This window comes from Gymnodraco acuticeps, unplaced genomic scaffold, assembly GCF_902827175.1.
Source record: "Gymnodraco acuticeps unplaced genomic scaffold, fGymAcu1.1, whole genome shotgun sequence".
NCBI classification, from domain to species: Eukaryota; Metazoa; Chordata; class Actinopteri; order Perciformes; family Bathydraconidae; genus Gymnodraco; species Gymnodraco acuticeps.
In genome coordinates this window covers 1579339-1594538 of record NW_022991436.1, presented here as the reverse complement: position 1 = coordinate 1594538, position 15200 = coordinate 1579339, and the positions used below count along the sequence as shown (strand labels likewise).

General features: G+C 40.0%; 1 protein-coding gene across 1 annotated transcript in view; it reads right to left on the bottom strand.

Annotated features, from left to right (window-relative positions):
- Positions 1-15200, bottom strand: part of astn1 (astrotactin 1) — a gene marked incomplete at its 3' end in the record, with an annotated part of 248725 nt that overhangs the window by 80530 nt on the left and 152995 nt on the right. The window contains 1 exon segment of the mRNA XM_034196281.1: positions 2063-2213. Within this exon segment, the coding sequence (XP_034052172.1) occupies positions 2063-2213 (151 nt within the window).

Sequence of the window (15200 nt, the reverse complement as noted above, 5' to 3'; positions counted from 1 at the left end):
ATACACTGTTGAGAGTTTTGAAGATTTTTAATAAATGCTCAAGTATGGTCTAAGAGATGGATATGTAGATGGAGGTATTGACACCATCCAACATCTCACTTATGGTCAACAGAGTATTTATGGTCATCTCTTTGGGCGTCATCTACATGTAATCTAGCAACATCATGAGGTGAAAATTGCAGTTGGACCAATACTTTGTTTGATGAACAAATTCCAACAAATCTTTTCCATCTCATTCCATTGGCCCTAGCTATATTTCTTGAAAAATATGTTTTGTCATATGCCTCCAAGATGAATGAAAAATCCAAGAAAAGTATTGATGGATTCAAGTAAATAGGCTGCCTTGTTTAAACAATAAAAACAAATCAAAATATATGTTTCCAACATTTTACATAGCTTGTGCAGTATAATCCAAGTCTAATGTATCCAGTCGTATTCTCACTAACAATTCTCTATTTTTCCAGTATTAGTTGATAGTGGAGGCATGAAATGAAATCAAGAATTAAAGCCAACACAGGTTGAATAACCAATATCAAAATGGTGATTTTGTTGTTGAAGAATTCCTTTTAATTCTGCCTGACTAACTCATTTAAAGTGTCTTTATACAGTATGTTGTAGTGCACTCCTTTTTAACATGCATGTGTTTTACAGAGGCAAATCATGTCCACGCAAAACAGTTAACACGTTTTGAAGTAGTCAGACGATATTAAACTGACATTTTTTGTGGAAGCATGTATTTAACTTGTTGAATTAAGGAGAACAAATAAGTTATTTATGTTAAATTATTTTTGCCCTCCGGTATAAGATAATATTTTACAGTCAGATGATTCCAAAAGATCAAATTAGTAACACAATGGTACTTCTACTCTAATGTTTACCGCACAACCTGCATATATAATTGCTCGGAAATACATCCATACGTTGTCATTTATAAATGAAACATTTTCTTGCAACTTCTCCCTTGTTTCTCTGTGCTACAGGTACATCATAATAGATAGGATGAAGCATACTGCATTGCATACATAGCATCTCCCTAGTTCACCTGAAAGGCTCAACTCAAGTGCATCAAAGTACTTGAAAATAAATTAAATTGTTAGGAGGGCTGGTGCAGGACAGCTTATCAATAGAGAACTGGGGATTTAGGGGAAGCAAAACACTAGCAGACGGCGCTAAGATTCTGCAAATAATAACAATGGCATTGCTGGGGTCTCCTGACAGACGGAGACGAAAACAAACCTGGCTGCTACTTCTCCTGGTTGCTAAGCACCACCTGGAAGTAATGAATATGTTGTTGTCGGCCTGAGAGGCATTTGAGACAGCAGGCGAACTCAAAACTGTCTACTCAGACACATTACAGAGAGCAGGTCTGCTGCTTGTCCTTGATATGGGTTGCCTTGGCTTGCAGATATTCCAATGAATATGTATACTTAAACACTGATGGCCCAAACAGAAGAGTCCTTCAACATTAGATTATGAACCAATTCTGAAGAGGCTCTGTAAGTGGGTAGATATTAAAAAATCCATAATGCTTGGATCTGAAGGGTGTTGAAGGTAAAGTCAGTGTCAGGTGCTCATATAGTGTGAATCAGAGCAGGATGGTGTGGAGACATACTATAGAGTTATTCAGTTTGGATTGATATAGAAATCTAAAAGGTCATGTTCTGCTGCTGTAGCTAATGTCTGAAAGCTTCCAGTCAGTCTTACTTAAGAAGGATGACTCACCACCAGTGTTGGGACTAACGCGTTACCTTGTAACGCGTTACTGTAACGCCGTTATTTTTGGCAGTAACTAGTACTCTAACGCATTACTTTTTTAATTCAGTAACTCAGTTACCGTTACTACATGGTGCGTTACTCCGTTAGTTTTTTTTATATAGTCAACAGCCAGGCGAACAGAGATGAGTACTGTACTTTTTCTAAGTAACTAAAACGTTACTTTTCACAGTAACGCATTACTTTTGGGTGTAAGTAACTAGTAAAGTAACTGCGTTACTTTTGAAATGAAGTAACTAGTAATGGTAACTAGTTACTGGTTTTCAGTAACTAGCACAACACTGCTCACCACACATCCTGTAGAGTCCAGTTTCCGGTCAGAGATGCAGCGGAAGTTGCGGCTGCAGCCTCCGTTGTCTTTGGTGCAGTCTCTGACCGGCCCGAAGGAGTCCAGGAGGACTTCCAAGGAGTCGAAGGATGAACTGATCATCAGTTCCTCTCTGTGAAAGCAGAAATGAATGGCAAAAATAGGTTAATGTCAGGGTGAGCGAAGCAGGCAGGACCCAAATGCAGGACAGATATAGGGTTTAACAGAAAATACCTTTAGTTCAAGGCTACAAGTCTTAACATACAGAGCAGAAGTCTCTCCCTAGTGAACATATACAAATATTACTTTGACAATCAGACACAGGAGGGCAAACACAGGATGGAGTCCAGACCATAGACTGTATATATAAAGGTCCAGACACAGGGAAAACAGTATTTCAAAATAAAACCGGAAACTAAACACACAAAACTAAAATCATGACAGTTACTGATTTGCTATTAACTATCATATAAGCTGTGTTGTACTTGTCATTTTAAAAATAACCCTGCTCTGCTGGAGGTTAATCTACTCCACCGCGGATGGTTTGAAATCATGTCACAAATATTGAATGTGCAAAGCCAGTCACATTGGCTTAGTTAGCTATTGTGTATGGATAGCACTAGCTTGTACAGTCTTATGGAGTGTTCAGTTACAATCCCTGTACTGTAATTCATAGTTTGGCAGCAATATAAAAAAGGACCCACCACCACTAATTGAAATCTAAAACCCTGACACTACAGAAAGTGGAAGGAAGGGTTTAACATAGATAATTAGGTTTCCTTGAGCACAATTCCTTCATGAACAGTTCCTTTATACCACACATGGTGTAGGTTATAATGCACATTCTCCTTAAGGAAAGATAATGATTGTGAGTGAAATTCAGAATTTAATTAGCTGTACATCACTGTCAGCAATATGCAATTAGCTTTCATCAAAATTGATATGGCATTCCATTTCTTTAGATCACTGTTCATGTGTCTGGGAAGCAGACAAGAGGAACTGTCACTACACTGCGTCAACATTCTACTTGTAATGACACTATGTGACAGAGTGCTCTCTTGTTCTCTTAATGAAGAGATATATATTCCCATGAATTAAAAATTGCTTGTTTGAATGTTATGTGCAATCATCAAGAGAAAAGTTGTAACTGCTCAACCAGATTGCTATGCAAAGTAGCAGATTCTGAGATAAAAAACACCATGAAATTCTGATCCAACCTTGCTTTGAGAAGCTGTTTTGGTGGTTTCCCAAAAACTTTTTGAAAGGTCAATAAGCAGATCATCCAACAAAAAGACTACAGTACAATTGTTTGGGATTGGTTGAGATGAAAAATAAAGCAGGAGGGACCTCAGTGTTTTCCTACAGAATATAAATCGGTTATTCCTGCAGATTAATAGTTCTCCTGACGATAAAGAAGAACTTGTATAATAGCATTGCCATGAACCATGTCTTGGTAAATAAAACGTTGACCTCTCAGGCATTCACATTTTTTCCCCAACTACCCGTACTCCCTTGCTTCCCCATGAGAAAATACAGTGAGTTTCCTCCCCTTTCACAGATGTTATCTTACAAACCAATTTTTCTTTTATAATTGCCCATTGCTTTGTTGTCATTTATTCAGAGGGGACCTATTGAACAGAGCCTCGGCAGATGATGAAACTCACAGCAAGAGTGAATGCTAAATTATTTGGGAACTGCAATTACAGTCAAGGCACATCCACCGATCGTGTGCTACACAATATACCAACACATCCTCACTCCCAGGTCGGCCTATGTTGACGTTATGTCAAGTTCCCTGTCGGCTTTTTCCAACGCAAGGGGGGGGGCCTTAGCGTCCATTTTCAACGCAAGGGGGGGGCCCTTAGCGTCCATTTTCAGCTTTCCGGGATGTCCATATGCTTCTATAGACGCTCATGGAAGCACGGCATTCGTTTGTGTCGGCTGCCCTTAAAGGCAATGTGAGCGTCCATTCTCATTGGATAACGGATAATTGTACACCCGGAAGTAAGTATTCCCCTAACTGTCGATTGATTTTACAGTGATATCTGCACTACTCATCGACTAAAAAACACCAGATTATCCTTGTTAATTACACAACATTGATTGGTTTAAATTGTGTGCAATGCTTTTGTATTTTTCCCCTTCGATTCGGAGAAACAAATGTTTTTTCTGAGTAAAGGATGGCAGAAGACACTACACTACCCAGAATCCCCAGCTATCGTTTGGACTACACCATGTGCTCTGTTTGACAAACCCCGTGATAGTCCTCAAGCTCTGTGATTGGAGAGTGTGCTCCGAGGGTTACGCCGAGCCTCGAACAGCACTTGAAATGGGATGGAACCACGCAGACTGTCCAAAACTGGATTTGAACGGGTCCACCGCGTCCCCCCTCCCCCACCCTGTCCCCAGAACTACAAATGCTGGCTATTCTGTTTCGCAACATGTTCTGTATCTATGGCACGTCTCTACTGGGAGTTGTAGTTTTAAAAGACGTTTTCGTATTTCCCATAATAAGAAGTTGCCAGTATTAAACTGTGTACATCCCTGGAGGTTTAGGGGATAGGAAACACTCACATTTAAAACATATAATTAATAAATGGGTGAAAATTGCTTGTGCCCATAATGGGCAGCATTAATATATATATATATATATATATACACACATGCCAGCTAAGGTCAGAAGAGCTTTATTTAACAGCTGGTCTTATGTTTGTGACCCCTGTTGTTAATTGATAACATTACATTACATTACATTAATTGATACGCCTGAAACATGCACTTGTTAAGGTTCAGAGGCACATTTTGCAAATATGGCAGTATAGCCATCGATCAGCTTAAGATAAGATATACTTTATTGATCTCAAGTTGGAACATTTGCGTTACATCAGCATGTGTAACAGTTAAATATGCAGTGGTGTTTATTTGTAAATAATTTAGTATAATCACACAAATTCTGTGTTTTATATTCAACAATTCTGTGTTCTTTATTTATTGATTGTTCAATACCTGACAAGGTCGGAGATGAAATATCTACATACATCTTATAAGAGTATAATACATTATGTATAATATCAGTTAAAATAAGTGCTTCAACATAGTTAACATTGCTGGAGGTATGCACAAATATTGATAGATGTCTTGTAATGCACTATTGAGGAACCTGCGACCCAAGTTTTTCATGCAATGCATAACTACACCATAGTTGTGTAGGCCTATATGATATGTCAATAAACCTTAGAAAATCTTGAAATCTTGAAAGGGATGTGCAAAATAGTCATTATATACAGTCTTTAATGAACTATTAGTAGAGAATAACGAGTAATTAATATACTTTATAGGGATCCTATTAATATCTAATGATAAAAATAATGAAATTCAATAACATGCTTTAACCACTAGGTGTCCCTTTATATCAGCTGTGCACCTTTATGGTGTAAATACAGCCTATCTACCAATTGGATCAAATATAAAAGTCAGCCGAATTAGTGTTGATACTGCAAGGAGATGTATTGTGTGAAAAGAAATGTAAGATGTTGTTTAATGGCTGATATATTTATGATCCACGTCACGTTTTCAGTTCCTCATGTTTGTCTAGAAGTCTTCTCATCAGGGCTCTATAAATACAGAACTACGGCAGATATGTAATATTTAATGCAGCCGAACCGTGTATTACAATGCCGTTATGTGATGACTTCCAAAGAGAAAAGCAAGCACACTCGGAATAAAGTATTATTGTATTTTTTTTCAATGTTTTCGGTCTGTTTCCGTTATTTGTTAATGACGATGTGCTGTGAGATGTGAGACTGGAATTGCACAGGGGAAAATAATGTACGCTATCTTTAGATGCGGATTTTGTTAAACTAATATGTTTTCGCTGTGGACCAACACTATACATTGACGGGGAAGGGGGTAGCAATAAAAATAACACCATTAAACAGTTAAACAACATAACAGAAATAATATCGATAGCAGCGTCCCTAGCAACCACCTTGGTAACAATGAAAACGTTATGGACGCAATTTCCTGAAGTAATCTTCGTAATAACTAGCAAACTATCATGTACATCCACTGCACACATAATCTGAAATAACAACTCATATTTCTCGCATCAAATGACATCAAAACGCATTTTAATGGCCAAACTAACTTTAAAATAGGGATTTTCCATCGAGAATAAAACGAAGTTCGGCCATGTTTTTTTTTTCTTCAGGGAGAAATTTGAAGATCACGTGACGTCAAACAGAGCACATGGTGTAGTACAAACGATAGCTGGGGATTCTGGGTAGTGTAGTGTCTTCTGCCATCCTTTACTCCGAAAACATATTTGTTTCTCCGAATCGAAGGGGAAAAATACAAAAGCATTGTACACAATTTAAACCAATCAATGTTGTGTAATTAACAAGGATAATCTGGTGTTTTTTAGTCGATGAGTAGTGCAGATATCACTGTAAAATCAATCGACAGTAAGGGGAATACTTACTTCCGGGTGTACAATTATCCAGAATGGACGCTCACATTGCCTTTAAGGGCAGCCGACACAAACGAATGCCGTGCTTCCATGAGCGTCTATAGAAGCATATGGACATCCCGGAAAGCTGAAAATGGACGCTAAGGGGCCCCCCCTTGCGTTGAAAATGGACGCTAAGGCCCCCCCCCCTTGCGTTGGAAAAAGCCGACAGGGGACTTGACATAACTTCAACATAGGCCGACCTGGGAGTGAGGATGTGTTCAATATACCAATAAATATCACACAGAACCAAAACAGACATATTTGGTGTCTTTTCTTTGAAGCTTTTACAAGACTAATTGCATCTGAAATGCAAGCCTTATTCTCCTGATAGATGTGGACAACAATTCAGTCACCTGTATCATTTGCTTTGAAAGCAGAGATACATATTTTGGCAGGGGGTTTCATGCCTTAACCATTGGGCAATTAGTAGAGACAAAGCAGGATGGGCGAGATAAATGATCATGATAAGTCGCAAAGGGCTCTGGGGTGAACCGTGAACATTGCAGTTCACAGTCTGTCTATTATCTTTCATCTTAGGCGCGCCACTACACTAATTGTGTATTGGACTGTGAGCAATGCAAAAATGCATCTGAGTGGACAGCAGTACTGTGATTGAAGAGATCCAGCTCCATTCAACACTGACAGAGGAATACAGATGCTACACTACTGATGGGGAAGATGAGATGTGTGGTGGAAATTCCACACGTAATCACCTTCTGGTAAGAATAGAACAAATATGCAAGCTTAAACCAAAGTTGTGTTATTTAATAAAGAGTTATAGCATTTAACAGAATAAATCTTATTTCCAGATGGAAAGGCCAGAGGCAATGCACTAGTAGATACTAGTACCAGGATCGTTATGAGAAAGGGATAAAAAAAGATGTGAAGGGGAACAGCCAATTCAATTCTACATTACGGCATATTGAAGATTGGTTGCTAGACAGGGGTTAAGTGATGATCATTTGCCTGATAATGGTCACCTGTCTGTCTGGTGAATGCTATAACAAAAGGAAGCCATTCTGTGGATTGAAGGTGGGAAGAAGCTTGGGAGTGATTGCCGTTGCTTACATCAAACTGAAACTGGGGAAAACCCAAGAAAGAAAGTACGTTATATGTATATAACAGGGTTTCCGTTAGCTGGTAATTACCGGTTTTTAGCTGGTAAAATGTATTAAAAACCGGTAAATTCAAAACCTGCCGGTCAAAATGTCTGGTAATAATTATGGATCGGCCACCGGTCATTATCGGCCGATATTCACTGTTAATAGTTTGATCGGTGCTCTCTATAAAGCCCGATCAGGAGAGCTGGATCTGATCGATATGGACATAAACGCGAGTGAAGTATAACCAGACGCGAGAGAGAGATCAGATCAGCTGCTGACGGCTCGTCTACACTACAGGCGTCAAAAAATGCTTTCAACGCTTCGCCCATTCATTTGAATGGGATGACGTAGGATATTTTCAAACTTTGCCGAACTGCATTGTGGGTAGCATGGCAAGGCGTTGCAAGCATCGCGAGCGTCTATCGGCGTCAAAAGTCTCGATGCTTGCTCGAAGCTGGCGTCAGCCAATGAAATCCCGTTTATGCAAATCTGCCAGTACAAGCTAGCCAATCAAACCGCGTGTATGCTGGGAGAGACTACGCAGGTCATTTCCTCATATTAAAAAAAATGGAGGGAAAATTCATTATAGCGGTAGTGAATCACCCGGTGCTGTATGATCAGTCTCTGTTCATCTACCGGGATACAAACCGGAGGAGCGAGGCATGGAGGGAGGTGGCAGAGACAGTGGGTGAAACTGGTAGGTTTTCGCCTGTTTGGGGATTTTATATCCAGTTTACTTCGTTTTAACATTGCTATTGCTTTGTATGTCGGGGGCGAGAGATTCATGTGATTGGTTGTTGGTCGCGTTGCTCGCAAAAAATCGCCAAGCCTCAGACACGCCCAGCTTCAAGCTTTTTCGACGCCTGTAGTGTAGACGGGCCGTAACGGCCCGTCCACACAGCGGCGTGCGTTGACGCTTGCCGGCGGGCGTGTCTGACACTTGACCAACAACCAATCACATGAATCTCCCGCCCCTGACACACAAGCAGCGGTTTGATTGGCTAGAGCTTGTACTGGCATATTATTCGATTGGCTGACACTTCTGCCGAGGCGTGAAAAGTTGAGCATTGCTCAACTTTTGCAGCAAGCCACGCCAACAACGCTCCGCGTCGCTTCCCACGATGCAGTTCGGCTAAAAGTGACGTCACCCCATTCAAAGTGAATGGGCAGAAGCGTTGGAAGCTTCAACGCACGCCGCTGTGTGGACGGGCCGTAAGTCTGACAGAGACACGCAGCTCTGCATGATCACCTGAAGCCCCGCCCACTGTTTAGCGAGCTGCATGATAAACTGACGGGCTGTCAGGAGAGAGAGGGAGGGAGAGAGGAAAAGAGAGGATCCGTTTCTCCCGTGTGATTATTCAAAGTTAATGTAAACTTTTGTATAATGTACTTCATCTACTACAAGTAGTTTGTTTGAATGTAATAATTATGTTGTTTGTGGAATCATTTATTGAAAAAATGAATCTGACTTTTTTCGATCTGTTACGAGACTGAAGCAATATAAAAATGAGCCCCGTGAACTGAGTTTTAAACATCAGCATATCTGCTCATAGTCCGGTAATTACCTGCTAACGGAAACTCTGCTACATAACTCTTATTATTATTAGGCTATTGAAATGTGACCGGTAAGTTTCAAATGTATCCGGTAAAATAAATTCTGCCCGGACATTTGACCGGCGAGAAAAAATCCTAGCGGAAACCCTGGTATATAATTGTATATAATTAAATGAGACTTAATGATACATTTACTACAACAAGATGTACACAACATATCCATATAGACTGGTCCAGACGCCAACTGCATGGACATGCTAGGTGTAACATGGATAACAGTCAGGGAGTCACAACAATAAATAGGAATCATTACATTACATTGCATTTAGCTGACGCTTTTATCCAAAGCGACTTACTTAATAAGTGCGTTCGACAACAAAATACAAACTTGAAGAAAACAGAATCATATAAGTACATCAGGTTTCAAAGAGCAAAAACATTTCAAGTGCTACTCAACTGGCTTTAGGTAAGCCAGTCCTTTATTAGTATATAAGTGATTTGTTAATAGTTCTATCGCTCGAAGTGGAGTCGAAAGAGATGAGTTTTCAGTCTGTGCCGGAAGGTGTGTAAGCTTTCTGCTGTCCTGATGTCGATGGGGAGCTCATTCCACCATTTAGGAGCCAGGATAGCAAACCCACGTGTTTTTGCTGATGGGAACTTGGGTCCCCTTCGCAGCGAGGGTGCAGCGAGCCGTTTTGTTGATGCAGAGCGGAGTGCACGTGCTGGGGTGTACGGTTTAACCATGTCCTGGATGTAGGAGTGCCAGATCCATTCACAGCATGGTACGCAAGTACCATTGTCTTGAAGTGGATTCTAGCAGTTACCGGAAGCCAGTGAAGGGAGCGGAGGAGCGGAGTGGTGTGGGAGAATTTAGGAAGGTTGAAGACCAGACGAGCCGCTGCCTTCTGGAAGAGCTGCAGAGGTCGGATGGCACATGCAGGTAGACCAGCCAGGAGGGAGTTGCAGTAGTCTAGGCGTGAGATGACGAGAGCCTGGACCAGAACCTGCGTCGCTTTCTGGGTCAGCTGGGGACGCATCCTCCTAATGTTGTAGTGCGTGTATCTGCAGCAGCGGGTTGTAGCAGCGATGTTTGCAGTGAAGGACAGTTTGTTATCTAGGATCACACCCAGATTCCTTGCAGTCTGAGTCGGGGAAACAACAGAGGTGCCGAATCATGGACTGTACTCTCTATTCCAAATGTCTGAACTGCATTTAAGCACAATAAAAAATAAAAAATGGTTTAAATTAGGGCCGGGACTTTAACGCGTTAATTAAGATTAATTAATTACACAACAATTAACGCGTTAAAAAAATTAACGCATTTTAATCGCACTTATTTTTGCACCGCGGAACGTTTCTCACTGGATGAGTTTCAGGCGTACCGATTATACTGGAGCACCGTTAGCCTCTTTTATCGCGTTCACACCAAAAAGAGCCGGTACTAAAATTAGTTAATGAGAACCTTTTTACCCCGACGAAAGTCCCTGCTAGAGAGCAGAGAGCTGCTAGAGAGCAGGGACTTTCGTACGGCTCTCTTGTGAGAAAAGAGCTATATTTCTGATTGGCTGGGCGGATTGCAAACCACGCCCCGTAAAACTCCCAAAAAGTTTTGTGAAGCCGCCATTTTATTATCCTCGCATTAGCATTATTAGCATTAGCCCAGCGCAGAAACGCAGAGAGACTAACTTATGGCAACACAAAATAAAACATGGGAGCGGTGGAGATGAGGAGGTGTCGGCGTTCTGGCGATTTACTCGGAAGGCTGCTGGGACTCCCAGCAGCTTCTACTGAAGCCAGTCCCCAACTCCGGGGACTTCCGGCCGGGGACTTTGGGCGGCAGTATACGTCGTGAAGTGGTTTGCGGCCTGCCAGTAAACCCAAAGCAGAAGAAGAAGAAGTGACGTCAGCGGCTTCATTTGCCTAATCCACCCCCAGGTTCAAAGAGTTCTCATGAACTAAATTCTCATGAACCTTTGTGGGAAAAGTACTGCGGTGTGAATGCGCCTAATGGTATACTAAAATCCATGTGAAAAAAATTGCTTCTCACTGTTCTTAGGTCAAATATTTATATGTGATTAAAAATGCGATTAATTTCGATTAATTAATTACAAAGCCTCTAATTAATTAGATTAATTTTTTTAATCGAGTCCCGGCCCTAGTTTAAATACATGTGGCGTGTAATATAGCATGCATTCCTCTGATTTCATGCATGTGTAGGTCTCCTATTATGCTTAGGCATATATTATGGGTCTCAGATATAGAAAAAAATATAGAAAACATGTCTATGATGTGTTTTGCTCAAAATACCAAACAGATCATGTATTTTAGACATCCCTCATATCCCTCTATTTCAGCCCTGTTAGATAAGTGCAGGTTTGGGTCCTTAGCTTGAAAAAAAAAAAAGAGGAGGGGGAGCTTGAATTATACGAGATACAGCTAAATGCTGCCGTGATTAAACTCCATCATGTTCCATACCACATCAAGGATTATTTCTGAAACAGTATGGAGCTCAAATGCTTTTTCACTTGTGGGTTTACGACAAGGTGAGTTCCTTTTTTTATTTCCTGCTTTTTTACACATACTCTCTCCAGTACAGGTTAGCTCTGAGTGTTAGCGATGCTTGCTAATGTAAACAAAGGCCATATTATGTCCAAAACACGTCAGGCATTGTTTCTGATAGCAACTTTCTGATAGTGCCATGGGTCCACATTACTGATATAACGTCATATCGGACGCAAATCTGGATCAGCTCCGTTGTACCCCCGTTTTTAGAGATTTGGGTACGGAGGGTTTTGTTTTCTGACACTTTGTGAGTTCACATATGTACTGTATGTATACAAAAAGTGCATTTTGCATGATAGGTCCCCTTTAATGTAGTTTTTCTGTTTAAAGGTATCATGTCTTGGTGCCGACAAACATCCAAATAGGATATACACCAAACCTCATTTAACCAAATTTGAATAAAAACGTAATGACAGCCGTTTCGTTGTTTTGCCACCTTAGATATAATCTGCTCAAACCACATCCACACAGTCATGATGACGCTGATAAGATGAGTTTTAAGCGTTAAATCTTCATTATAAACTATTAATTGGCTGTGACATTGCATCTATGTGAAATTATCTAATTAGTGACAAACAAATTAGTTTATATCTGATCCTACTCGCTATCAGTATCCAATTGCCTTGTAAATTAATCAGAATTAGCTTAATCATTTTCAAGTTTTTAAGGTAAAATGCCTTTATGGAAATGTTCGATTTTTTTATTTTGGAATATTTACTGTTAATATACTGCCCTAAAATAAATGATATCCATTTGCAACAAGTTACAAACACATTTTAATCAAAATAGAAATAAAATAAATGAAACTTCTATGCATAGACACAATTAAAATGAAATCTGCAATATATTTAACATATTTTTTCTGAGAGCTGTCTGCAGCTGAGGAGGTAATAAGCTTAAATTATACAGGCGCCATTGACATGGATGGCAAACAATGAGAGGGATATAAGTACACGTGCGTCTAAAAAACCAGTATAAAGAACCATTAATTAGACCCATCTGCCATTAACCACTGAAGGATGAAATGCCTCGTTATACCCTGCAATTTATTGCAGATTTGCATTACTTCAGAAAGACAAGTACAAATTACCGTCAACAAGTGAAGTCAAAACATATCATTCAATGTAAAGGTTTTCTAGTGATGCGTGCTTTGAATGGTGTTGATAATCAAATGATAGGAGATGTAAACGTGTTCCCACTCAATTTGCTTGAAGACGCAGTGGTCAAAAGTCATAAAGTTTCTGATAACTGCATATTATCTAACAACTTAAAACATAGGAAAAGCATAAAAACCGCTAACATGGTTGTCAATATACAACCCTAAGGTGATACTACAAAAGCACTAATAAACGCATTGAGAAAACAAACACTAAAGTTGATTCTTCATTCAGTTCAAACGGCCGTTAAGTCAGCTAATCAAGGGGAGGAAGATCAGGGCTCATTGTTATTTATCCATCTGCCGCGGAGCAAGACAAAGTGACAAATGATCATCACACACCGGGTAACGCAAGCTCATGAGCAGAGCAAATCAGCAGCTATGAGATGCAAACGCTGTGTTTCCTCATGGCCCTTGGGGGAAGCTGAAGAGAGCGTTCATCAGATCCTAGATCAGAGGGAAATGAGTTATTTACACAGCGTCTTGAAGAAAGCTGCCAAATGAAAATAAAATGTTGCAAAAGAACGGGGAATTTAAATTTGTAAACACGGAGTAGGGGGGATGGAAGATTGCAAAACCATGCCCAAAACAGAATTCATTTACAGTAAATGTGATGTAGAGGGGCACGCGTATGACTACTACGTATGGTTTTAGAATGAACAAAAAGTAGTCTGTTTTGTTACTCTATAACAGGGGTCGGCAACAGGTGGACCACGGTCCGGATCCAGACGCCGACCTATACGGACCTGGACCTATAATCAATACATTAATAGGGGATTTCAGGGCGATTCTATTTTAACCGCTGCCGACAGGGGGCGAAAGAGACGAGTGAGCGATACAGGGAGAGAAACACAGAAGAAGAGATGAGAGAGCGGCAGAGAGAAGCAGAGAGGAAAGTGAGTGAAGAGAATACTTAGCGATACAGGGAGAGAAGCGGAGAGGAGAGTGAACAGGCGTGATAGGGAGAGACAAATAATTACACATGGTGCTCTCCAAGAAGAGGAAAGTGGACAGTGAGAACAGAGCTTTTAACCCTGAGTGGACGGACTCGTTCATGTTCATCCTGCCCACTGGGAGCACAACACCGGTGTGTCTCATTTGTTAAGAGACCGTGGCGCTCATTAAAAGTGCCAACATGCCACTATGAGACAAAACACAAAGTGTTTGACCAAACATTTCCTCTCAAGTCAGAACAGAGGTCACACAAAATAAGCAGTCTCAGAGCCCAATATGATCAGTCCACCAGGATCAAAATTATTAAAATTAAAACTAAATATCGTTCCAGCGCAGGCTAACCGAGGCTAACCAATGCATGTGTGTATGAGAATGGCCCTGACACCATTTCAGCCCAGATTTACAAACTCCTGAGTGAGGGACTGCAATATAAGAGGGAAAGAAAGAGAAACTTTAAAACTGTTCAATTGTTATGATGTGTAAAGACTGATATTGTTCTATAATCGGCTGAAACTGTTAAGTCATGATGTGAAACGGTTAACAAAGAAAAAGGGAAACGCAAGCTGCTGCTACACTTTATTTTATTTATCTAAAATGAAGCACTTTTAAGATGCACATATTTTCAAACATTTATTTTTAAATGCAGCCCGAGAGCTTTACACATATCCACAGTATTTGACTGTATATCTGTATAGTTCAATGTTAATTGACAATATATATTTTTGTTTTTGAATTGTACTTTCTTTATTTGATTGGCAGTCAGTTGTTGATTACATGCAGATGTTGATAAAGCTACAGGCTGCTTCAATATATATCACACTAATTCATAAAGCAACTTAGACATTTTGATGTTCCGGACCTTTGCATGGGGACATTTTCTCTAACTGGACCTCGTTGAATTTTAGTTGAACACCCCTGCTCTATAATATATCATCATTTTCATTGAATACTTTCACACTAAAACACTACTTTTTTCAGCTGCTTACCCAGAAGTATTTTAACTTGTTTTAGCACCTACCATATTTACAATGTTATTTTTAAACTATTCTGTATCTCTTTTATGCATGGTTTTTATGAATCTGTTATTCCATTATGTGTATTTATTGTGTTCCTTTTTGTTGTCTTCGTATTAAGTGTTAATGAAAAAGTAAAGCACTTTGAATTGGCTTTGTGCCTGAAAATGTGCTATATAAATAAATGTACCTTACCTTACCTTGAGGAAATCCCAATATTGGATTTTTGAAAGAAATAAAACGACTGCTGAGTGGTCTTAGAAACACA